The 25972-nt window shown below is 33.7% G+C and overlaps 1 protein-coding gene across 1 annotated transcript in view; it reads right to left on the reverse strand.

Annotated features, from left to right (window-relative positions):
* The window catches only part of LOC128245673 (uncharacterized), a 115775-nt gene that overhangs the window by 10722 nt on the left and 79081 nt on the right, over positions 1-25972 (reverse strand). The window contains exons 118-155 of the mRNA XM_052963894.1: positions 25588-25782; positions 24552-24668; positions 23926-24111; positions 23177-23299; positions 22740-22925; positions 22002-22133; positions 21496-21681; positions 19566-19685; positions 17931-18146; positions 17447-17575; positions 16835-17020; positions 16365-16502; positions 15825-16010; positions 14739-14858; positions 14072-14257; positions 13278-13409; positions 12915-13106; positions 12284-12409; positions 11476-11658; positions 11001-11123; positions 10372-10692; positions 9913-10098; positions 9487-9618; positions 9115-9294; positions 8687-8815; positions 8213-8395; positions 7610-7738; positions 6915-7106; positions 6495-6623; positions 5929-6111; positions 5282-5410; positions 4550-4732; positions 3141-3266; positions 2384-2569; positions 1755-2066; positions 1392-1511; positions 689-880; positions 180-317 (exon numbers count right to left, since the gene is read on the reverse strand). Of these exons, the coding sequence (XP_052819854.1) occupies positions 180-317; positions 689-880; positions 1392-1511; positions 1755-2066; positions 2384-2569; positions 3141-3266; positions 4550-4732; positions 5282-5410; positions 5929-6111; positions 6495-6623; positions 6915-7106; positions 7610-7738; positions 8213-8395; positions 8687-8815; positions 9115-9294; positions 9487-9618; positions 9913-10098; positions 10372-10692; positions 11001-11123; positions 11476-11658; positions 12284-12409; positions 12915-13106; positions 13278-13409; positions 14072-14257; positions 14739-14858; positions 15825-16010; positions 16365-16502; positions 16835-17020; positions 17447-17575; positions 17931-18146; positions 19566-19685; positions 21496-21681; positions 22002-22133; positions 22740-22925; positions 23177-23299; positions 23926-24111; positions 24552-24668; positions 25588-25782 (6312 nt within the window). The remainder of the gene's footprint in view (positions 1-179; positions 318-688; positions 881-1391; positions 1512-1754; positions 2067-2383; positions 2570-3140; positions 3267-4549; positions 4733-5281; positions 5411-5928; positions 6112-6494; positions 6624-6914; positions 7107-7609; positions 7739-8212; positions 8396-8686; positions 8816-9114; positions 9295-9486; positions 9619-9912; positions 10099-10371; positions 10693-11000; positions 11124-11475; positions 11659-12283; positions 12410-12914; positions 13107-13277; positions 13410-14071; positions 14258-14738; positions 14859-15824; positions 16011-16364; positions 16503-16834; positions 17021-17446; positions 17576-17930; positions 18147-19565; positions 19686-21495; positions 21682-22001; positions 22134-22739; positions 22926-23176; positions 23300-23925; positions 24112-24551; positions 24669-25587; positions 25783-25972) is intronic.

Genomic DNA, 25972 nt, shown 5'->3' on the forward strand with positions numbered 1-25972 from the left:
AAGGCCTATGAATATATTGTCTTAAATGTTACAAACGCAGACAAAAATTAACACCTTCATTCTGAATAAGAATAATCACACAGCAAATAATTTCAAAGGTTACACTTAACTATTATTGAGAATTGAATTTGAGAGCAAACACATAACTGCCCATATACACAATAAACCTCTTAACTTACAAGGTACTGCGAGGGTGAGTTGGTGTCCATGGATACACGGTTGCTAACAGTGATAATTCCGTTGGTTGAGTCAATAGAGAACCACTGGTTGTTCTGGTTTCCAACTTGCAGTGAGTATGTGACCAAATTTTCTGGGTACTGAAAGCATAAAAATAAATACTTGTAATGTTTTACCCAATTTTGCAAGCTTACTTTCATCAGCATGCTATACACTATCACAATGTTTTCTACAGTAAAATTATGAATGTGAAGTTTCTTGACATAATATTATAGAATGTAGCCAATATTTAAAAAGTTAAATGTAAAAATTGAAAGAAAACATTCAACTAATTAGTTAAAACTATGGATATTGCATATAGTTATGTATGTGCTGGTATTTAAAAAATCTATAGGCGTTATGATTCAACATGAATTAATACACACATACAAAATACCAATTCTTTTCACATATGTTAGCAATAACTTATTGTAATTGATTTATCCACAATGTCTCAAAGAATGATACTCACTGTGGCATCACCATCAGTAGCGTTGACCTGAAGAACAAAAGTTCCCGCCGGATCATAATCCTTAATGGAGGCTGAGTATTGCGACTGTCCATCCCTCCATTGAGGTGGCCGGAGGTTTCGCTCAATGTTGATGATCAGGTTGAACATGCTGCGATCGTCGGGCAATGCGTCGTCATAACTGGATATCAGCAGCTGGAAGAAACAAATAACTTGATATCAGCAGCTGGAAGAAACAAGAAACTTGATTTAAGCAGCTGGAAGAAACAAGTAACTTGATATCAGAAGCTGGAAGAACCAAGTAACTTGATATCAGAAGCTGGAAGAACCAAGTAACTTGATATCAGCAGCTGGACGAACCAAGTAACTCAGCATCTCACTGTTTTATTACTATTATTCAAACATGAACTGACAATTTGATTTTAATTTGATCTTTGATGCATTATTTATATATAATGTTTTTATGTTCTGACAAGAAATTTTATACTTTTTTTTTTTTTTTCAATGACTAAAACATACTTGATAACATTCTTTTCTTTTGCAACCTTTATATGCTTGGCAAAGTGTACATCTCTATCTGATTTCATTGTAAAATTAATGAAATCAAACCTTACAGTGTTTTGAATGGTCTATTTTGTAGCATTTGCTTTTATTTCTTATCGAATAATACCATTTTCCTGAAACATAATATTTCTACCCATCTTACCGTGTATTGCGTGTTATCGTTGATCAAGCTAGTAGTCACAATCACACGTCCAGTCACTGGATCCACTCGGTAGAAGTCTGGTCCGATACCGATACTCTCAAGCGAATACCTCACCTGACCCTGAACAAGAGAATACAGCTTAATGTTACCTTTGCCTCAACATCTTTACCATGAAATTCAATTTTGTTTCCTACAAATTTGATCACAAATGTTGATGTAAGAGTTTGATTTAAAGAAAATATAAATTTAAAAGGGGGCCTTTAACAGCGCAATCATAAGCCTCTTTAATGTGATTCCCCTTCCAAGATTTCCAGCCCCTGATCCCATAAAAAACAACAACAACAGAACAACAACAGCACTTACTCTCCTATCATTGTCTGTGGCAGTGACAGTGTACACAGAAGAGTTAACTGCCTGGTTAATTGGGATGCTGATAACAGCGCTCTGAGGATTGAAAACTGGTGGACCCTGTAGTGGAGTGACCCGAATTTGCACGGGAACCGTGACGCTCTTCGAGTTTGTTTTACGACTATCCCGTGCCTCAATGTTGAAATTATAGGTCATTTCTTGGCGGATATCGGACATATCACTAACAAGAATAATTTCGCCAGTTTGTGTGAGGTAGAAAATGCCGTTGATTGCTGCGTCAGCCAAGCTCACATAAGTCAGTTTGTCCTGTAAAATGGAGAGTTTTGCTAAAGTTATCATGTGTACATGTTCGACAAACCCCAATTTGAGAGCTTAATGCAAGAATAATGTAACATTTTTCAACATTGAGTTGCAACTGTCTTGCACTAAGCCCTCCAATTATAATCAGTAAATCCTTTCAATAAAAGTATTAAAAAAACAAATTGTTACATCCATCCACTATTTTACAAACTGCACAAATATTTATCTTTTATAGCATTTTATTATCACTACGCGGATGAATCCCGAAATAAATACTTTCATCAACTTCTGGTGCTAAATATCATTTCTTAAGTCAATCTTACATTGTCTGGGTCGGTGGCCAGAACTGTGATAACAGTGTCTCCAACTGGGAAATCGGCCGCGATAACTCTGCTGTAGCCAAGTGGTTCTGAGAATTGTGGATCGCCTGGGTTACGGTCCACGATTACCGTCAATGTTCCATACTGCTTGTTATTTGGCCAATAGCTGTCATACACCTCAACTTGAAGCTGGAGGAAAAATCAGATTATCAGTCATAGCCTTTACAGATGATCAAAAATTAGTTGTTTCAAAGTAAAGTTACAATAATAATACAGTAAAACAAATAATCTCAAAATTGATAATTGTGCAGACACCATGCAAGAACAAAACAGTGCATAGTTTAAAAAAAAAGCATCAAAACCTTTCATAAATAAGCTATACAACAAGGTTAAACAGGGGAAATTTGACTTTTGTCTTAGTTAGCCTTAAAGGAAACTAAATATGTATGTTCTCCAAAGATATAAATTTAAACCCAAAAATTGTCTAAATAGTCAATGCATATGAATAGAGATTCGATGAAAAGTAGAAGGTACATAAAATCATCGCTGTCAAATTAATTTTTTCATTTAAGGCCCAATTTTTTTGTTTTACGGGATTATTTTCAAAAATTAGTGCCAGGAGGAGGGAATAAAAATAAGAAAAAGAGCGTCGAGAAAAAAATTAAAAATAAGATTTAAAGATTTTGACTAAGTTGCTTCGTGAATACAGATCCAGATAATTCTTTATCCTATAACCAGAAGACTATTTCATTTCATTTACCGTGTAAACTTCGGACTCCAGTGGGTCGGACATCGGGGAGTACCGAACGAACACATTACCATCAGCACTAATGTCAAAGTACTGCATGTCTGGGAAGTCACCAACCAGATTGTACATTAAGGTGCCCTGGAATATGAACATAGAACATTGTTTCCTTCTGCTAGCAGTACATGGACATTGTTTCCTTCTGCTAGCAGTACATGGACATTGTTTCCTTCTGATAGCAGTACATGGACATTGTTTTCTTCTGCTAGCAGTACATGGACATTGTTTCCTTCTGCTAGCAGTACATGGACATTGTTTCCTTCTGATAGCAGTACATGGACATTGTTTCCTTCTGCTAGCAGTACATGGACATTGTTTCCTTCTGATAGCAGTACATGGACATTGTTTCCTTCTGCTAGCAGTACATGGACATTGTTTCCTTCTGCTAGCAGTACATGGACATTGTTTCCTTCTGATAGCAGTACATGGACATTGTTTCCTGCTGCTAGCAGTACATGGACATTGTTTCCTTCTGCTAGCAGTACATGAACATTGTTTCCTTCTGATAGCAGTACATGGACATTGTTTCCTTCTGCTAGCAGTACATGGACATTGTTTAATTTCAGTATTAAAGCTTTTTACTATTAATGTAGCATATAAAACAAATCATTTATGTAGCGGATTGTATCAACACTGCAGCAATGCAAATGACCATGTTTATTGTTTCTATAACATGTTTTTAGGATCATATAGTTATCTCACATGGCCTTTAAGGGATCATATAGTTATCTCACATGGCCTTTAAGGGATCATATAGTTATCTCACATGGCCTTTAAGGGATCATATAGTTATCTCACATGGCCTTTAAGGGATCATATAGTTATCTCACATGGCCTTTAAGGGATCATAGTTATCTCACATGGCCTTTAAGGGCGCACAATATACATTGTAGTTGATGCAAAAAAAATAAATGAAATTTTAATTCTTTATCATGTATAGCATGTATATATGTAAAAATATAAGCCTTTATAAAAAAAATAATAATAATTATCAGCTAAGTGGCAAAAAATCCTCAGTTAAAAACGATCACGAAATATTTTTATTTGTACACAAATCATACCATGGTATACTTTTTTGTCCTGTTCATTAAAGTCAAACGAGTTGATGATGAAATGATAAAGATAAAATAAAAAATTTGAAATTTGCATTAACCTATATTGTGCGCCTTTAACACTTCTTAGGTAAAGTATTGTCAATTGCATGAACGATTTTTGAGATATATGTTGCATAAATTAAATTCATCTTGACTACAACTTTTATATTAACCTGTAACTAGGGGGTACACCAACAAATGCACGTAAATGTCATGTTTCGCAATAACTCATAGTCCCTTTACAAACACATAATTTGTAAAACCACTCACCCGCAAGTCACCATCATTTCCATTAACATCAAATACAACATCGTTTGGCTGAGCCCTTTCGCTCAGGGTTACACTCCTTGGCAAGTTGAGAGTTGGAGCATTCAGGTCGCGCGGAACTATCACGATAACCTGGCCAGTGGAGAACTTGTTTGGAACTCCATTGTCATCCACCTGTACTGTGATCTGGAAGAAAAATTAGGATTTCAAATGGATGTTGCTGCAAAATACAATAACACGAGTGAAATGTTTATCTTTTCATGTTCATAAAGTGAAATGTATTGCGATCTTACACTGAATCTAACAAAAAATCTTTTTTATCATATGCATAAAAAGGATTTAAAATGACAGTTAATTGTTAATAGTTTTTCAGAAAAGTGCACCAAGTTATATGCAAAGGTCTGTATAGTTTTTTGGAGATGACGTCATTTTTTCTTTTTTAAATGTTTGATTTGAAAGTGGCACCAGCATAAAATGATCGGTATGAAAAGTGAAATATCATTTTTATTTCACTGATAAATCTCTATAAATCACCATATGGCATATAATAAATTCATTTACCTGTTTATATTATGAAATATATGTTTTAAACAATTATCAGTTAAATTTTGATCCAGTGTAGATTTAGCATTAAGTTCTTTATTCCAATTTCTGTCAGATTTGTTGATATAAATCTAAAAAAAATAACCTTCTTCCTGTCAAAATATGGCAACATGTTCAGCTTAAACCTTTTACCTCATATCGTTGGGTAAGTAGTGGGTCATCAGCCAAGCTCTTACGGAGCGTGATTAAACAGGTCGCTGGGTCGATCTTGAAATATTCCTGAGCTAGTGTATTACCAATGATGGAACAGGTAGGGTTCATCTGCAGAAACAATGGCAAAAGTTTTAAGGGCAAGTACCATACGCAAAGATATAAAAAAGGAAATTTAAAATATCAGCAAAACAAATGAAAATATTGGCAAAACAAACAAATATAATGTTTGTGCGTGATAGAATGCTATGAAAATATGCCAACTCATAGTAACATTACAAATATAATACAAGTGAAATTTGACCATTAAATGTGAACATTAAATGTGACCATTAAATTGTTAAAGGTGAACACTATTTTATAACCTGTCACATGTTTGAGGAAGATTTGAAAATATATTTCAGATAAAAGAAACTGTGCATGAAACCTATTTATTCTAAAATGCCATATATATATATATTTTATGATTTTGTGTTGCTTTAGTCAATGAACTAAGATAGCAACATTAGCTCTATACAGAAACATATTGTCTCTAAACATGTGACAATTTGCAGAATAACTTCTTAAACTTTTTGCCAAAACTGTTGTTGTATTCTGATAGTAAATGTAAATTTAAACATTCAACTTACACTGTCTGGATCAGTGACATTGACCAGATATCCCCATGAGTTGACAGGAGAGTCTTGCGGTGTCTCAATTGTGCTTGATGGTGGGACGACCCTAGGGCCATTCAAGTTTCTGTTCACAGTAACAAACACAGTGGCTGTGGTGCGCAGGTTAGGAACTGCTGTATCAAAGGCGACAACCTTCAGCTGAAAGGGAAGAAATTAAAGTCTTAAAAGAAGTTTATACCAATTTCTTTAAGATTTGATTTAAACATATTTTATTGCCTTTTTTCTTTCAACATGATCGGTAATTACAACAATGATATAGAGTATACAAAAAGCAAATGGGTTGGACACAAGTTCTAACAACATTAGTAACGTCTTCCCCATGAAAAAATAAAATAAATTTCTTTAACTCGATTGTGGGAAGAGCTATCACTGAGGCACTGAGAACACGCTGATATCTCTCAAAGCCGTTTCTTGGGTTGAAACAAGCAGCGGAGAACTTTTGACAGGCCAAGAAACCATTTTCACAATCTTTTGGATGACATCTTATTTAAACTGAAAGTAGAAACTTGAATTAATCTCACCGTGTATCGAGTGGTACCGAGACTGTCAAAGCGCAGGTCTCTATAAAGAGTTATTTTCCCTGTGGGGCGGTCAACTTGGAAGAAGGAGCCTGATGGGTAATCTCCGATCAGTTCATAGACCAGCTCACCCTGCAATACACAAAAATATTTCATTACAAGATATGAATAGCATGTTATTTCTGTTCTCAAAAGAGACAACTACAATATATTGTAAAATAAATGTTTACTCATTTATAGCACTTGAAACCATTGTAAATCAACAACATTAATATTACAGTTAAATCATCGTTAAAATGTTTAAGTGTTGTTAGTCTATTTCAACCTTTTATGCCTCCTTATTAGTATACTAAATATCTCAGACCAGCATTTCCGAATTATGATTTACTTCAGGAAAATTCTTTGACAAGAACTGAAACTAACCCGGATATTATTCTTGATAGCATCAAGATCAATGAGCTCATAAACGATGGTCTGGTCTTCATCAAGGGTTCTTTCAAATGGTCCAGGTGACGGTGTCCAAGTTGGCGGCGGGACACGAATGACATTGATATTCACACGTGCTGTAGCGGTGTTCGCGCTTGGGCTGCCATTATCGGATACTGTTATGGTACACTGTAAAAAATGTACAAAAATTGAATTTTCCTGCAAGAAATTGGCTCAATGTAGAATGTCAGATTGCTTTATGGTTATGAAAAGCAAACAATAGCTGTAATTGATGTCCTCGAAATGATTATCTGTCAGATCATTTTAATTTTGCTTCGTAAACCTAACATCACAAAAAAAACAAACAAAATGAGGATGGACAGATGTGGGTTATTACAATAGAGCATCGGCAAATATTTTTAGACCTCTATTTAAAGATGTTTGACTCTAAAACATCTTATACAAAACTATTGCTTCATTGTTCCTTTTCTATCAATGGCTTTGAATGGGAGAACATCCATTTTTCCTCTGTTCTATTATACACTGTTTTTTCAAATATTTGTATTATCAATGTGATTAATATAATTATGACCTCATCTCATCTTAAAAATAGCAAAAATAAAAAACCTTGTGAAATTTAAACAATTAACAGCTTTCTTTTGAACCCAATAACTAAAAGATCGAGTACAGACCTGGAAGTTTCCTGTGGTTGTTTGCAGGTCTCGATTCAAGTACAGCGTCATATTGTTGTAGATAGTCGATTCAAGTCGGAACGTTTCGATACAACGTTGGCTTCCACTGATCATGTACATGAGAGGGTCCTGTGGATGGGATTAAGGGAATTAATTAACTTTTGGATACAATTTCCTTCTTGTGCAATGATTACACTCTCAAGTCTGAGGTAAAAGACTCACTCCGAAAAACATTTTTATCAAGGAACAAAAAATAGTCTTTAAACAAAAAATATTTTTTATGCTATTATGTTACAAAATTATATGTAAGTAGTGGAAATACGTTCAAATAGTAACTTAATTCAGCAAAATTCACAGACAATTCCATGCAAGAAGACAAGTTAAAACTGTTGGTAATCGCAACCTCAGCTCATTAAGGCAATAATCAATGAGCATCACTGGCCTCATCTCGTCAATGATTGTATCCCATGATTGCTAGGTGTTTAACTCAACATTTCCATACTGTGATATTATAATTTTGAAAGAAATACTTCTAAGTTCAAATGTAGCATATTAGATCGAAAATCCGAGGGATATGGCATGTATGAATGCCACTAAACTCACCATATCCCTATCTGTGGCACTAAGTCTTGTGACAATGGATCCGATGAGATCAGTGTCATAGATGTCAACATTATAAATGCCAGAACTAAATTCAGGACTATAGATGTTTCTCGTGACATTGATCCTGATATCCTGGTAGGATGCTCGTTCTGGTGTAGCAACATCGTACACTTTTACACGCAGCTGAAAGAAATGATGGTGTCAGGATAATGAGAAGCGACTTTGTAAGTTTGTATAAAAGATATTGCAATTATAAATATACCATAATTATGAAATGTAAAACGAAGGTAAACATTGACTAATTACTTGCTTAAACATGTTCTGTGATTAATAAATATATCATAGATCATATTTTTTATAACAAATATTAAAGAAATATTTACAGTGTGTAAACAACAGAAAATTCTTATCAAGTTCTTTGTTTTAAAATTTAACAAATGATTTCACAGTAACACAAAATTTAAAAACTCATACATCATAAAACAGTCGTGTATCTGTCAACAGAGATCGATTAACCATAATGTCGCCATCCATCGGGTGGATCCAGAAATAGTACGGGGATGGAGGATAACCCACCAGCTCGAATCGGAGATCATCAGTTCTCTGTATGACAGAAAGAAGGTGAAATAAATTCAATATTGCAATGGCATCTCCTTTAAAAGATTTAAACAGATTAAATCCAAGGGATTATCTTGTTTATTATGTCATAAAATGAACTAATTGTCTTTAAAAAACATATCATTATTCACATGCAAACAGAAGTGTTATCACATACATTCTCTTGTATAACTGTTTATTGTAATTGAATCATTTAACATTATTTGCAACTGAAAAAAACTTGACATTTATAAAACAATTGCTGATAAATCATTTAAGACATGTATCAATGTTCAAAGACTTACCCCTGATATTGGGTGATCAGCGTTTACTTTCATTGCTGAACCCCCAACTTGCAGGTTTTCTGTGATTGTTGTCGTGTATGGTTCACGGAATGTTGGCCGCTCCACGCGGATCACTCTCAAAATGACAGTGACATCAGTTGTGCGAGATGGTACGCCATCGTCAGTTGCACGAACAATGAACTAAAGGTTGGTGGATATCATTTTATTAATATATATGATGCAACTAACAAATGTGTTCTATTTATAACATCTCATCAAATGTTTTGCACAAAAAAATAAATAATTATACACCAAAAATATGTGCAAATAATGACAAAAACCTTTTATATGATAGCAAAATATTTATGATAAAAAAGTAAGCACGGAACATACTTGGAAAGTGTTCACATTGGTGGTTGTCAGTGGTTTCCGCAGGTAGATGACGCCTGTGTATCGGTCAATATAGAAGAACTGCCTACTGAGCTGATCGATGGAGTCGTCGACCATCATATAGGTGATAGCATCCTGAAACAAGTCACAGCATGTTAACCATTGTGTCCACTTTGACTCTGCTTGCTATCAATCACATTCCTATACTGATGTACTAGTGGTCAAAGTATTGGAATAATTGTCATTCTATTTATAGAATGTGTGATGTCACAATAGATAAGTCTAATTGGAGATTATTGGGTAAATAAACGCAGGAGACAATCTTTAACATTGATTTGTCACCCATTCAGGATTTATTTTTTCAAAGAAATTTTCAATTTCAAAACTTTGCTGATAAAAAAAAATAGTAAAACATTAGACTAAACTCACATTGTCTCTGAAGTCATTTGCGGTAATGTTGACAATGCTGACAGCCAGTTGATGGAATTCATCCACAGTCTCATCGTACATCGAACGTTCAAACTGCGGGAAGCCTTGATTTCTTGCCACACGTATTATCACTGTCTTTCGAGCACGATTCTCCGGTACCAAAGTGTCATAGGCCACTATATGAATCTGCAAATATAATGTAAAAATAGGAATTGAAAATTATGGCGTATTAAAATTTATTCGTTTATTTATATATCTTTAGTATTTATCTTAAAGGGCTTATTTCTGTCGTACTAATCTAGTCTTAAAAGTTTGAAATTCTTGATATGGACAGTGGTATTGAAGCTCAACACTGAAAAAATGTGTTCAAACCATCCAGGTTCAATTTCTTTTTATTAAGTATGCATCTCATAGAATCAAGCACATATAAACATTTTATGTTGATGAATTCAACCATACCGTATACTCTTCTCGGGCAGACACGTCTTCTTTCAAATCACGTATAATGTAGATATCACCAGTAGTGCGATTGACGTCAAAGAAGCTCACTCCAGGATATTCACCGTCCAGTTCGTAGACAATTTCACCACGACGGTCTCCATCTGAGGCTGTTACACCGTCAATGATATAACCAACAGGTCTTGTTTCGTCAGTGTTCAGAATGATGAGGTCATTGTTGGGTTGGAATGAAGGTGGGAAAGCATCGATCCCAACAGTCAGTGACACTTGGGACTGAGCAGTTTTCTCGGGGTTAGCATTGTCATATGCAACAACGTTGATCTAAAAATAGGATCAATAATTATGTATAGTGCATGGTTTCATTAGGAATTTTATATAGTTGAGCATAGATTAAATAATATAAAATATCATTGTTTCAGTGCTGCATGGAAAAATAATCAAATTAATTTCAAAACATCAATTTTACTAATTTTAAGAGTGATGAAGTAAGCTCTAGTTCATACATAGACAATTGTTCTTTGCCAGTGCAAGCAAATTTGACTCAGAATTCAGTATTAAAAGAACTTAATAAATTATTTATAAACTACCTGCATTAAGAACAGTGTAGTTGTAATGTCAATATAACATACCGTCCAGGACTGTCTCCGGGGTGGCAGTGTACGCAGGAGCGTGATGTTACCAGTCACAGAGTTAATACCAAAGTATTCGTAAACATCAGCACTGTTTGCACCAAAACCATAAGTTACCACATCCTGCGTGTTGTAAAAGAAGCAAACAGATTTTACGATGCACAACTTTGGACAGTCTATACATATTAGAAATGTGCTATGATAGATAAGTCAATACACTAATATGCATGGTAGAAATGATAAAGCATCAGTATTAATCACCAGAATTTATTTATTTATTTTTTATTTTTTTAACGATACTGTAAAATAATGCAACTCATGACAACCGGTTTAAAAAACATTTTTTCATTAAATATATCATTGTATATTATTATTTTAATTATAATAAATAAATAATATCATCATCAAGAGACATTTCTCAGACATAGTTCATTATTAGTAACCATTGATATTTTATAACCAACTTGTGACTTACACCATCATTATCTGTGGCTAATATTGTTACAGCTACAGTGCCTGGCAGGTCACGCCATGTCAATGACCTTGAGTAAGGATTCTCTGTAAATCGTGGAGCGTTGGCATTCCTAGTCACGGAAACCGTCAGTGTCGATGTGGCAGCCATTTGTCGTAGTTGACTATCATAGGCAATCACAGTGACCTATTAACGGAAGAAGTGTTTTATATGATAGCAGTTCAAGAAGTCTGTAGCCTTCTATGATACTTTGAGACAGAATCAACCCTAAAATTATCTTTATCACAATGAAAATTTGCATGGGTATTTTGATAGATACAAGATAAGGGAAGCCATGCAATGCTAGGGCAGCATATCCCAAATGAGATAATGGCAAGGTGGCAAAAATATCATTTTAGTGATGAATTTCTAAAGAAGTAAAATGGGAAAGTAATGTCAGAATCTTTCCAACACTGAAATTATGAGCTTTTTTTTTTTTAAATCTACTCTCTAAGGGGAATATTTGATATTTACAATCACATTATAAATAGAGACATGTATGAAGTTGCTGTTTTAATGTTTGCATCAACTCAATTTTTCGAAATCAAGCTACCTATTCCAAGAAACAAAGTCTTCGAGATAAAAATAATCCTAAAGCAAATAATTCATATAATGTTGAAGGAAATTATAAAAAAGTCATATCATAATGAATTTTGTAAAAAGTGATGCATCTCTCGATTACAAATTAAAATACACAAATCTTAAAATAAAACCTGAAACAGAAAAAAACCTAAAGTTAATCTATAAAGTTTACTGTTTAACTCGCACTCACATTATATTGAAGATTCATGTCGCGACGAAGGTCACTGGCAATCGTGATGATACCCGATTCCGGATTTCTGATTGAGAAGAATCCGGGTGCAAGTCCGTTACCAATTATTTGGTAATTAACTCGGCTCTGAAAAAACATAGAATTGTGTTTAATTATGTATAGCAAAACATAGAACTTAATACAACCATTGATCAGTTATTGTTTTTTCAGTACTTAATAGTTTATAAAGTATTAGAGGGACTAGACACCAGATGATACAACTGCAAGAAAAATTGTCAAAAACTGTCAAATTTTTTTTTGCTATAATTTGTTTAGCTGAGTTGGGAGAAAAAGCATCTACCATGGATGCTCTTGTAAGATAGGTTCATCCCTATCCTCGGGCAGGGTATTCTGCTGAAACTCTGAATTCTGCAGTTAACCTTGTTTCCGCAAAAAAACCTATGCTCTGGTTCGGATGAACCTATCTTACACTCTTAACCATAGAAGATACTTATATTCTATCCATTTTTATACAATTGAGAGTCACTAAAATGGAGTTTATGCAGCTGGAAATTAAGTTTTGAATTCAGTAAATATTGAATCAAATACATGTCCAGGGCTTTTAAATATTTAAGAATTTGTGAAAACATACGCCTGGAAGAAGATCGGTGTCGACAGCAATGGCCTCAAACACGGTATTCCCAACCCCGCTTGTTTCCGTAACAGTGGCACTGGTTGGCAGCCTGGTGAAAAACGGCATTTGGTTGCGGAGCACTTTCACCGTCATGGTAACGTAGGCGTACTGTGTAAAGAATCGTCGAGCATCTGTAGCCTCAATTTGGAACTGAAAAATTACAAGGATTTTTCATTAGTATTTCATTTCAAATGGAATACAAAATTTATAAACAAAATTTTCACATTTATCGTAAACAAGATCTGAGTACATATTATTTTTTTTTTCTTGTGTACCGTATATAAACTAACCCTAACATTTCATGCTTCTATTTTTACTTACCACATAAGTATCATTAATTTGGTTTTCTGCTAGAGTTTTCTTGATGTAAAGAACACCGTTCGGCCCTTCCGTTGTGATGTAGAAATACTCTAAGGCCAGGGGACTGTTGATGATCCTGTATCGAACTGCGTCCTGAATGATGATTAAGATTATAGCTTTATTGTGGGTTAGGCAGATAAATGCAAACACATACAACATACTAGCAGGGCAGTAGGTCTCAGACGGTCTTGAATTTTGCTTGTTTTCAAAGAAATATATCAAGTGCCTGTAAAAATTAAATCCAGCATTTTCAATGCATCATAAGCTCTGACCTTTCGTCTAACATTCTATTATCATTGGGTATATTCTACAAACCACGTAAATCAGATGTCACATGACTAAACTTAGGACAAGGTTGTAAAAGAGCTGTATGTTTAACAATGCAGATCAATTTTTTTTTACTGGCAATTGAAAGCGTCAAATTTACTATTACATGACTGTCTGGAATGTTAAAAACTGATCCACGTTAATATTTTATGTTTTCTTTCAGAAAACCGAGAACTACTTCGTCAAACAACAAATTTACAGCATTTGCACACCTATTTAGGAAGATAGCATGAGAGATTCAAAAGAATATTCAAGATCTACTTCCCAAAGGTAAGCTCTTCAAACCATTAACAAACTTTGAAAATAATTATTAAGATGAACATAATTCTATAAGACAATAAAATATTGTACATAGTCAACATATAATTTTTTTATCTCTTTATGTTGTACAAAATAATCATCAGATTTAAACAAATTTACAAACTTACGCCATCAGGATCGACAGCGGTAACTCTGTAGATCTCATCTGCTGTCTTTCTGTATTCGTTCACCTCAACGTAGTACGATGGATTGGTATCGAACACGATTGTGTCGCCATTACGAACCACAGTAATCCAAATAAATGCGGTGGCTCGGTTATTTGGGTAGAATGAGTCGTAGGCTTGGAGCTCCAACTGTTTATGGAAAAAAATGAGAAAAAAACATTATATTCCTATTTTTTTTCATATTTTTTTCTCACATACACCTTAACCCATGTAGATAAAGTTCCACAATTTTAAGTATCAAATCAAGGTTGAATTTTAAATGGCGTTGTTGATATCATAAAGAACAAGAACAATTTAAACATCCGATTTCCTCGATCAGTCATGAGGCATAACTCTTTTATTGCTGAAACCAAATGTATGGGCCTTACTATGAACATTTACAATGTCACTGATAACATGTCGGCTATTTCTAATTTTTTTCCTGTGAATATCTTATAAATGTAAAAGCTATTGATGTAATAAAAATAACTACATTTTGCAAAATGACACTAACATTAGGATAATACATGTACCTTATTTTTTGCTTAAAGAAAAAACAAACAGACAAACAAAAAATATGTTTCCAATATTTTTTTCTCCAAAAATTACAAAACAATACAGTATGACATACCCTAAACATGGTGTCCCGACTGAGAATAATGTTCTTTTTCAGGGAAATAAATCCTGTCTGACTGTTGATGGTGAAATAGCCCATGGAGTTTCCATCTCCCACCAGTTCATACACGATGCTCTGAAAAAAAAGATTGATTTCATTCTATATTGAAAATCTGGACCTCGTTTCAGTAAAGATCATAAGGCTTATTAGATCATTACTCTCTGGGTGGCTCGGTTATTTGGATAGAATGAGTTGAAGGCTTGGAGCTCCAACTGTTTACGGAAAAAACATAATATTCCTGTTTGTTTTCATATTTTTTTCTCAAAATACACCTTAACCAATGTAGATAAAGTTAGGTACATTTTTGGTCTTTGCGTTTCAATAAAAAAAACGTAAGGACATCTTTCGCATAGATTCTGCCCGTGACTTTATGGATGAACTCTATAGCAGCAAAAGGTTCATAACTAAGATGTCTTATTGAAACGGTGATCCTGGGATCTGTTTCAAAATAGTTCTTAGTTTTTCATATTTTCATCATTTTAGAATACATTATCCGATACATTAGTAAAAAATTGCATTAAGCCAGTTCGAAAATTGGGAAGGTAGTAACAGATTCAAAGAGAATAAACATCCTGCTATCTGTGATGTTTCTGCAGATTTAAGACATTTGAAATAATGACAAAGATCCCATTTTGAAATGGGACCTAGAGATAAAGGAAGCAGTTGTGTACTTCCCTCAAACAAATTATGATTTAATATTCAGTTAAAGGTGAGTAGGAAACACCTGAAAGTTTTATTAACTTAATCCATCAGCATGAAAGGCCCAAAAGGTATGGGTTTTTTTTTAAGAAAAACATTGTGTTAGATTCTACATAAGAGCATTTTTTAACATTTCTATAAAAAAAAATCCAAATATTTGTATAACTTCATACATCGAAACTGTTTTATCATTTAATCATTTTGATCTTTACAAACTCTATATTTCAGACACAAGGTCAGTCAGATTGACAAAACGAGCTAATAATTACAATTTCATAAACCTCCATGATCAACCCCAAATTTGATTAAATTACAAACAGAAACATCATTGAAAGTACAAACCTCGACTAAATCATCATCTCGAGCCTCGACAGATGTGACGAATGAATCGATAGCCACTTTGTCATTGATTGTGGCATTGCCTGCCCTAGAAAAGTATGGGTCTTCCCGGTCTCTCTCAATGGTTATGATGACCTGAATCGTGTCATACTTTGGTGGTCGTCCCTGGTCGTCCGCAACAACAGTGAACTGAAAGAAATTTTGGTATTTAATAATCTGCTTACTAAAACACTACAATGGAAGCTACAGGGTTAAGCCAAATTGTCAAAAATTTGAAAATAAATTTAGAAGCACCAGGTAAGGGCCCAAATGAAACTGAACGAGCATCAGAAACACAAGCATAATATAAACCTTAAATTTGAATGAAAAATAACCTAATATTTGTTGAAATGCAATGTAAACATACAATCTGACTCATGCATACTGAGCTGAAAATATTTACGATCCGTTTTATTTTTTCACAATAAAATTGAACAATTGACAAAAAAAATGAAATCAATGTACTTATCTGCTTTTCAAAGATGTCAAGCTGTTTTATGTTACCTGATATGTATTTCCATACAATTGAGTATCTCTCAAATTCCCATTCACCAGTAGCTGTCCGCTGCGTTGATTGAGGAATACGAACGTATCAGTGCCATCAGTAATAGGAGCCTGCATGGAGTAGGTAATCACATCTCCCTGTTGGCAAAAAAATAAAATGTTTATTGATTAATACCAAATGATATCATTCTTGGTCAAATATAAGTTCACATGATTTTTTATCAGAATGATGGGCCTTTCTCCACATTATTTAATACCATATATTGCCAATGTAAACTGGTGCACAAGGTTTCTTTCTTTTATGCTATTTAATGAAATATCATGTTTTTTTCATTGGTGTTATTTTCAAGACTTGGAGGATATGCTATTGTTTTGTAGAATTTCAATAACTCAATAAATCCGTTAGTACGAGCACCAGCTATTACAAAAACCTTCTTCCCTTGAAAAACGTCCAATCTAAAAATACTTACATCAGCGTCTGTTGCTACTACAGCTCCGATGCTAAATCCGATTGGCTCCTTTTCATTGATGGTATATGTGACTCGGTCAGTGTTGCCAGAAAATATTGGAGCGTTGGGGTTACGATCCACTGTGATCAGTAGCAGCTCTTGGGCTCGGTTGTTGGGCCGTGCACTGTCGTAAGCTTCCAGGTACAGCTGAAGAGTAGGCAGTTGTTATCATCGTTAAGCAAACAATTTCTTAAAAACTTAAATGAGCTTATAAAGGAGAAATACACCATATGAACCCTTATCTAAAAAATAACTGTCAACTTTATAAAGCATTAAATAATTATACTAAATAAACAATTTGATACTTGAACAAGTATAAAGTGCCTAACCAATAAAACTAACAGTTGTTTAAAGTATTAAAACTATATGTCGACAAAAAATATATATTAAGCAAATATCAAATATGATGTATATTGAATAATTAACGATGAACAATTTTATACATAAGTACTATTTTTTGTATGGTCAGTAAATATACAAACAAAGAAAGTGCTAAAACTTAAGTATTAAGAACGATTAACATTGAACTAAACTGAATAAAAAACGGTTTTACTCTAGCAAATAATCACCAACCTGATACAAAACACTTCTAAATGGGTCGTTGTTGAGGTCTTGTGTCAAGGTCACATGGCCTGTCACTGGATTGATCGCGAAGAACTGCAGAGCCACATTATCAGCCACTGCTTCGTAACGCAGTTGTCCCTGTAACCATACATGGAAACAGAATTTATTGACAGTTACATGTTAAAGGAAGGATATGACAAACTTCATTTAAGCAAGAGCAAAGTGGAGTGAACAATGCTCGTCGATTTTTCAGTCGAAACAATGGGAATTGCTCAATAATTATAAAGGCTAGAGTCATGGACCTTGTTATAAATATCTGTATTGTATCTTGCAATATATGTGAAGACGTGGAGCTGTTTTTGGTAATGCCTAGGTTACACTGACCATGATCAAAAGACTAAGACAACACCTCTTCATTTACTCCAGTGTGCCTGAAGCCATTCAAGTAGTGTACAAAAATACACACAGCAACAAACTGTAAACATATACTCACCATCAAATCATTGTCTACAGCTGCTGGTCTGATGGTAACATTTGTGCCAACAATATGATCATACTGGATTGTTGCTCTGTAGTTTTCTGGGTTACCATTGTTGTCAACATCCTGATTGATGAAGTATGGTCGCTGGTCGTCAGGGTTACGCAGAATGGTGATACGAACGAAGGCTTGCGCTGAATTACCACGGCCATCATTAGCTTCAATGGTCAACTATATGGAAATGAGGAAACAAAACATAAATCATGTAGTTATACAAATTTAAGGCTTGCGTTGTATTATCACGACTATGGTGAGCTCCAATGGTCAACAATTTGGGAATGATAAAACAAAAAATATGACATCTTATATAAAATATGATAACATTTTATGATATATGTACAAGACTTGACTAATCCGCATTGTTTAAAGAATTATGTATTTTTACCCTATCAATCATAAAGTAACATAGACATTTTCCTTTAACGAAGTTCTAAAAAGCATCACATACTCAAGTTTTTTATTACTCTGAATTCCATCTAAGGAAGTTATGAGTGTAGTTTTACTTAAATTACTTATTTTCAGCCCTGCAATTCAATAGTTAAATGAAAGTCTCATTTCTGAAACAACTAGAACTGTAAGCCAAAGGCTAACGAATACCCCCAAACCCTTCCCAACCCCACCACCTCCCCCCCACACATGAGTACCAAGGAAATAATACAGGTGCACAAAATCACATATACAAAGGTTCACATCATGGTCATGGATAGCTGAAAGTTTGAGAAAAATATATTGAAAAATGACAAAGGAGTAGGCCACCAAAGCGAATATTGTAACAAATTTAAGGCCTGTATGCACCTAACTTCAGGACTTTTGATGGTCTTTTTAAGGACAAAATCAATTAAAGGTCTTTTTAAGGCCATGCAAACATTCTGATTAATACAGGTGCACCAAATCACATATTCAACAGTTCATATCATGGTCATTGACATCTGAAAGTTTGAAAAAGATTTATAGAAAAAATGAGAAAAAATGACCAAGGATTAGGCTAGACAAAGCTGTATAATTTTTGCCTATTTTAACTTATTCAGGGGCCATAATTGGAGACATGATCATGTGATTCCAACCACAATCACAGGGGCAAATGTTCTCACCATGGCTAAAAGTTTGAAAAAGATTCATTCAAAAATGACGAAGGAGTAGGACGAACAAAACTAATTTTACCCAATTTAACTCATTAAGGGGCCACAACTCCACTCAGGATCATGTGACTCCCACCAAATTCATGGAGGCAAAGGTTTACATCATGGCCATTAATATTTGAAAGTTTGAAAAAGATTTGCTCAATAGCTTCAAAGAAGAATCCTGGACAAAGCTAATTTTGCCCAATTTAACTCATTAAGGGGCCACAACTCCACTCAGGATCATGCAACTCTGACCAAATCCACGGAGGCACAGGTTTACATCATGGTCATTAATATTTGAAAGTTTGAAAAAGATTTGTTCAATAACGACAAAGATGAATCCCGGACAAAAAAAAACGGACGGACAGACGGACAGACGGACAGACAGACAGACAGACGGACAGACGGACAACCCGATTCCAGTATACCCCCCCCCCAAACTTTGTTTTGGGGGGTATAATAAGCTTACAGTGTACTCATCCAGTGGGGCATTACGAAGATTGTCCTTGGTAACAATGCGGTTCTCGATGAGTGCAAACCAATCTGAGGCATCGTCAGTTGTCTGAACAAGCGTGTATCTCATTGTGTCCTTAAGAAAAAAATGCATTTTATGTATATAAATAGTATACATAAGCTCAAAAGCAAATATAAGAACCTGTGTCCATAGCTTCATAAATATCTTGTATTTATAGAATTTGTTTAATGTCTAACAGTCAAAATGTGCTGCATCAGAAATCAAAATATTAAAAATTCAATGGTTTTCTTAAACAAACAGATCAAATCAATATAATTAAAAAACCCAGATATTTTAAAACAAAACATGAATAAAGGAAACACATTCACCAGTCTGAGTTTATCTGTGATTCATACCCATAAGTTTGTACCACATGGTTAAAACATAAGTAAAAAGAATCTTTCAGGCATTTTTCAAGCGGACAATACACTTGTATCATGCTGAAAAATATCCATCAATATTCTGTTTGGATAATTATGAGGAATAATCACTAGCGGATCCAGGGGGATTAATTCATTTTGGATCTGAGGAAGAGGTGCAAGTCAAAAGTTTACGCCCCCTAAGTTACGCCCCCTTTAACATGATATCCTGGATCCGCCCCTGATAATCATCATGTATACACCCTATAGGTCTTATTGAAGCTTCCATATCAATGAAACAGCATGCTTGCTTGCACAAGACCAAAATTAATATTGCTGAAGCTCAAACACTAACTATTTTCTAATAAAAATATAATTCAATATTCTAGATAGCTTCAAACAATCAATATCAAATATGAAATTTCTTGAAACCAAAGTAGATCTTGAAGACTTATATCTGATACAATTAAAAAAAAAAAGTACTTTTTTTATTAAAATAACTTGAATTATTTGAATTAAATAAAATATCAAAATTATGAGATCTAATGCATAAGCCTTTGTTGCACTACATGCGAACTAATACATCATAAATATAAGGCATAACTTTTCATTTAATCAATATATTTTCAACTATGGTATGCAAAACTGCAAACATTATATGTGTAGATATATGGAAAAAGTACTTGAAATTCTAAAAACATGACATGCAACAATCAACAGTTATGACAAATGTTGTTTTTTTACTTCTGAATTCTAATAGTGAAAAGGTTGAAGAAATTGAAATCTGGGTAATTTTAATCAGATTACAACTGCCCTCCGTTATGGCCTCTTTCTTTTAACCCAAAATTGAATTGAATCCAAGTTCATGAGCATTTTTTAAGTCCATGTGACTCTTAAATCACACCATCCGTTTAATATTTATAAATATTTATATCAAAATGGTTCAGCTTCACGCCAATTAACAAGTCATTAATGGAAGCCTGTCACTCCATTGCTGAACTTGTCAAAGGTTGTTAATTGGAAGTGGTTAAAGTATTCCATTGAATTGCCTTATTTATTGATGAAATAGAATCCATTCATTGGTCAATTGAATGTTTGAATGATGACCAACACCCTGTCGATTGTTGCATGTGCTAAATCTTGCAGCAAAACTACTCATTACCACATAGAGCTAGAAAAAGAACAGTGAACAGTTGAGAGAAACGGAGAAGGTTCAACCGATTTTTTTCTACAAAAGTTTTTATTTTTTAAAGTAAGCACAAGCATTTAAGATGGGCAGCAGACACTAGAATTACAGTAAAAATAAAGGAAATAAGATTTTTTAAGAAACAAAACAATTTTTTTTTAAATTTCATAATTCTTTAAAATGTTTGTTTTCTGTTTTTTTAACCAATAGAAAAAAATATGTTATTTTGTGGCGATCAAATGTAAATAATATAAACATAAGAGAAGAAAATGAAATTTTGTGAAACAAATATAAATAATTTAATATTATAAAAAAATGTAACATTCAAATTTTGACTTACGCCGTCCGTGTCGGTGGCCAACACTGAGGTTGCAGTGAATCCGGGGCTTTCTGTCTCATTGATTCTGACAATATAGTTGTTGTTGGGCTGGAACTGTGGTGTTCCTGGGTTCACATTGACAAACACGGTCAACATTTGTGTTGCAGAGTTGAGAGGGTATGGAGAGTCATAGACGACCACGTTTAACTGTAAGAAAATCAACAACTTGTTTTTGTTTGATTTGATTGTATAAGTGCTAAAGTAATTTGAATCCAACCAAAATCAGTTAATAAATATTAGGTAAACTATGTGATTTTTTTTTTTGATAATTCACTTCAAATAACAGATGAAAAGAATTATGAAGCAAAAAATGCTTTATATTTTGTTTTTTGGCTTATTTCTTGAACAATTGAAGACACTTTAAATTTCTTATACAACTTAAAAAAGAAAAAGAAATGTCATTAACAAAGCAAATAATAAAAACCAACAAATTTAACTCAATAATACAAATCCTATTGCCCACTTACCATGTACTGGTTGACCTTCTCCAGACCACTCCCTTTAATGTCACGTGAAAGGGAGATTACTCCTGTTGTTTCATTTACCATATACATGTATTGGGCAGGTGGAACTCCAATCAGCTTAAAGATCAGTGTGCCCTGGTAAAGGATAGGTAAAATAGACATAAATCCATGTGTCCCAGTAAAGGATAGGTAAAATAACGCATAAATCAAATGTGTCCTGGTAAAGAATAAGTAAAATAGCTAATAAAAGTGCCCTGGTAAAGGATAGATAAACAGCTAATAAATCAGCATGCCCATGTAAAGGATAGGTAATATACAGATATTAAAATGGTTGTAAACAATAATTGATCAAGAAAGGTAAAATCAGCATGTCTACACAAAGTATAGGTAAAATACAAATGTTGAAGAATCCCATCATATGTAAAGCATACAATGTATGTATAATTATAGAATTTCATGGTATCATTAGATCTTAACCAAACAAAACGTATGTTCAAACACGAAAACAAGGACTTTATTATTTGTTTATGATTAATTGTATGATTTGATATTTGCGAAAAAAAACTGTATAATTAAAAGATATAAAAAAAAGAGTACCATTTACTTTTTTAGGAGATTACAAAGTTACATGAAAATGCGGCTCACTTTGACTGACCGAACTCAATATATTATTAGAAATAATTACATCCGTCTTGCAGTGAGGCCTCGATTAATATTTTTATTTAATGACTGACAACAAACCTCTTGATCTTCATCTCGCGCACTCAGTCTGTGAATAGTACTTCCTGCGACACTCGTCTCGGCAATAGTAGGAATGCTTGTGCCGCTGGTGAAGATTGGCGCACTGTCGGCATCAACGTCTATTATAACGTTGGCAGTGGCGAATCGCTCATTCACTCGTCTCTGGTCCCGAGCTCGCACTACAAACTAGGATGAGGAAAATTTGTTTCAATTCATTGTAAAGAGCACGTACAAAATACTAAGATGAAAACTACTCCGGTGTATAAAATTAAATTTATTTCCATGACAAGACCACTCAAAGATATTTATTTCACATGTATACTGCATTCTAACTGACAAATTCTTAGTAAACATTTTAATGCTTATTCAATCGTTAAATGACATGGTATAGTTTATGAAAAAAAGTACATAATGTGTGTAGCTGTTTAAAAACATACATCAAATCGTGTTGTTGGTACGTTGAGCAGCGACTTTTTAACATAGATAATTCCATCAAATGGGTCCACAAAAAAGTATTCCAAATCCACTGCATCTCCGATAAGATTGTAACGGACTACATCCTAGAACAAACATAATAACAAACATTGATTATATTAAAACATTACATGGTCCTCAAATTTTATGAATATCGAGGCCAATCATAACCTCACGTTGTTCAATTGTCTAGATGACAATCAAAGTGTTAAATAAGAATAATGTACATAATATTGATGTATTTAAGTGTTTTAAACATTAAAGTATGTTGTTTTTATAAATAACGTCAATGAAAATTAAGTATTTTAGACAATATTTTCTTTATTATTTCATACGATTAAAGACTAGAGATAATTAAATAGGAAAGTGACTTAAGTTAGGAAATGACTTAAAAAGTTTTGTGAATACTGCCCCTGGTCTATAACATTTTGGTTATTAAAGTAATGTACAAAAATTCCTAAATAGTCCTCCCATTTTGACTTATAAACCAGCTCTGTTGGGATCGATTTCTATTGTAATATAGGTATACATTTTAACCTGCCACAATTGCGTATCAACAGATAGTGTTGTTAAAGATTACATGTATGTATTTGAACGATTCTTTAATAATAAAATTTTTTGTGTCAAATCACACGTTTCTTGGGTCAAAAGTCAGAATCTTGTATTTGAATGATATTTACACATCTTTGTGATGTGAATTAAAGAAAATTACCCCATCTACATCAACAGCAGTGGTGTTGAAGACCATAGTTCCCACTTCAAAGGTCTCATGGATTGGTGGTCTTTGGTAGGTGCCCAACAAAAACTGAGGCCCATTGTTGTTCCTTATGACATTAACGATGACATTACCAGTTGCAACAAATGCAGGCTCACCCTGGTCGTAGGCTGTTACTTGGAACTGTAAAATTGAAAATGACTTCCGATATATTAAGGTCAACATAAAATTTATCAAAACATTGTCGGCCTTCATTAGGTTGTATACAGGAAATGACCTCATGAATCTCTATTAACAGAGTTTCCCATAGAACACATACAAACAAAAATAAAGTAGTTATAACAATTGCAAGGAATGAAAAAAATAATTTTAGTAAAACAAATTGCAACATTTCATGAATTTAATACTGAATATGTGGTAAAATTCATGAAAACAATGAATTACTTACAAAAACGATGCTGCACGATAGTTTTTTTAAGTACAAGGCAGAATTCTAGAGCGAACAATTTAAGACAGATACTTTATTCATTAAAGAGGCAGCAATGATATAGCATATTTGTTTTACTTAAAAAGTTTTGTTTTTTAAAGTAAGCCTTTTATGTCTATACTTTCAACTGACTTACCGCATATTGCAGATCAAGGTAGTCAAACAGTGACTTGGCAAGAATGATTCTACCATCGGTCATGTTCAGGGTGAAGAATTCTGGGTAAGGTGGTACAACATTGTAGATCGTGGGACCCTGAAAAAAATGGGTTAAATTTTCTTATTTTTTTATATAATATATTATTTTCGTGTTTTGTGCAGAATTTCATATTTCTGGCAATTATTCTTTTTCAGCATAGCCTTTTCTAGCACATTGGATAGATATTTCCCGTGAAATTGGGAGTGCTGGAAATTTCAAGTGCAACAACGCGCCAATTCTTCTTTCATTTACTGTATTGTTTCTAAAAAAAACATTACGAGATATAAATTACACACAATTAAATACATACATGTAATTATTCAATACTTTTTTTGAAAAGGGAAAAAAATAATGGTCAAAAACCGAATTTTTAAAGGATCTATTTGACATTAACATAAAATTCAAACGGGTCATGATGTCAGTAAACAACGCTGCATGGGCTTTTTGGTGAAATGTATAAAAAGGCATTTCTATGTCATTTTTTTACACAAAAGATAAATCAAGATATGCAAGAAAAATATAATTCATGTTTTTTTCATCCGGATCAAAATATCTGACCCTGCATGGCCGGAAAATCGGAAAACATCGTAACTGGCTAACATGCATGCCGTCGAGTTGGATTTTTCTATCCAGACCCGAAACACATGATGAATATTATTATTTAGATTATGGTGTTCAAAATACCTGGCTCTGATAAACATGTTTGAAGCAATGAACTATAATAATGAAATATTCCTTGCCACTTCACTTGGCAAATGATTCTAATTAAACAAAAAGTTTCTTATTGTCCTTAAAGAATTTAATCTCCTTGATCTTATACTTTCAGATAAATAGCACATCAATATGTCTTCAAAATATGTTCAGAAGAACTGTAACTGTTATTTGTACATCTTACATTCTATATAATTTTTAAATATTTACTGAACAGCTAAAACATATTTATTCATCGGAAAGAACAATTAATAAAACTACTCACTAGTGGACTGCTATCAGTGGACTCGATTTGACCGACCAAGAAACCAGGAGCTTCCTGTTCAGACAAAGTAAAGACAAATCGATCAAGTGCGTTGAATGAGAAACTTGGTGGGAAATGGTCACGCACAACAATAATCAACAGCGGAGCATCGATACATCTGATAGGAACACCATCGTCACAAGCTTGGATTTGTAGCTGAAAGGAAAATACATTCATATGAGCAAGATTTCAATATCATGCTATTATACATTTGATAACTAGTTGGATATTTACTGTTGCTAAAGCTACATGTACAATGATTATGAAGTTTGAAGCACTTTGATTTTTATCTAAATTTTTCTTACAGAAAATTCAAATTACACCAAAAAATGTTTTTGTGAATATT

Source organism: Mya arenaria, chromosome 2, assembly GCF_026914265.1.
Source record: "Mya arenaria isolate MELC-2E11 chromosome 2, ASM2691426v1".
Lineage (NCBI taxonomy): Eukaryota > Metazoa > Mollusca > Bivalvia > Myida > Myidae > Mya > Mya arenaria.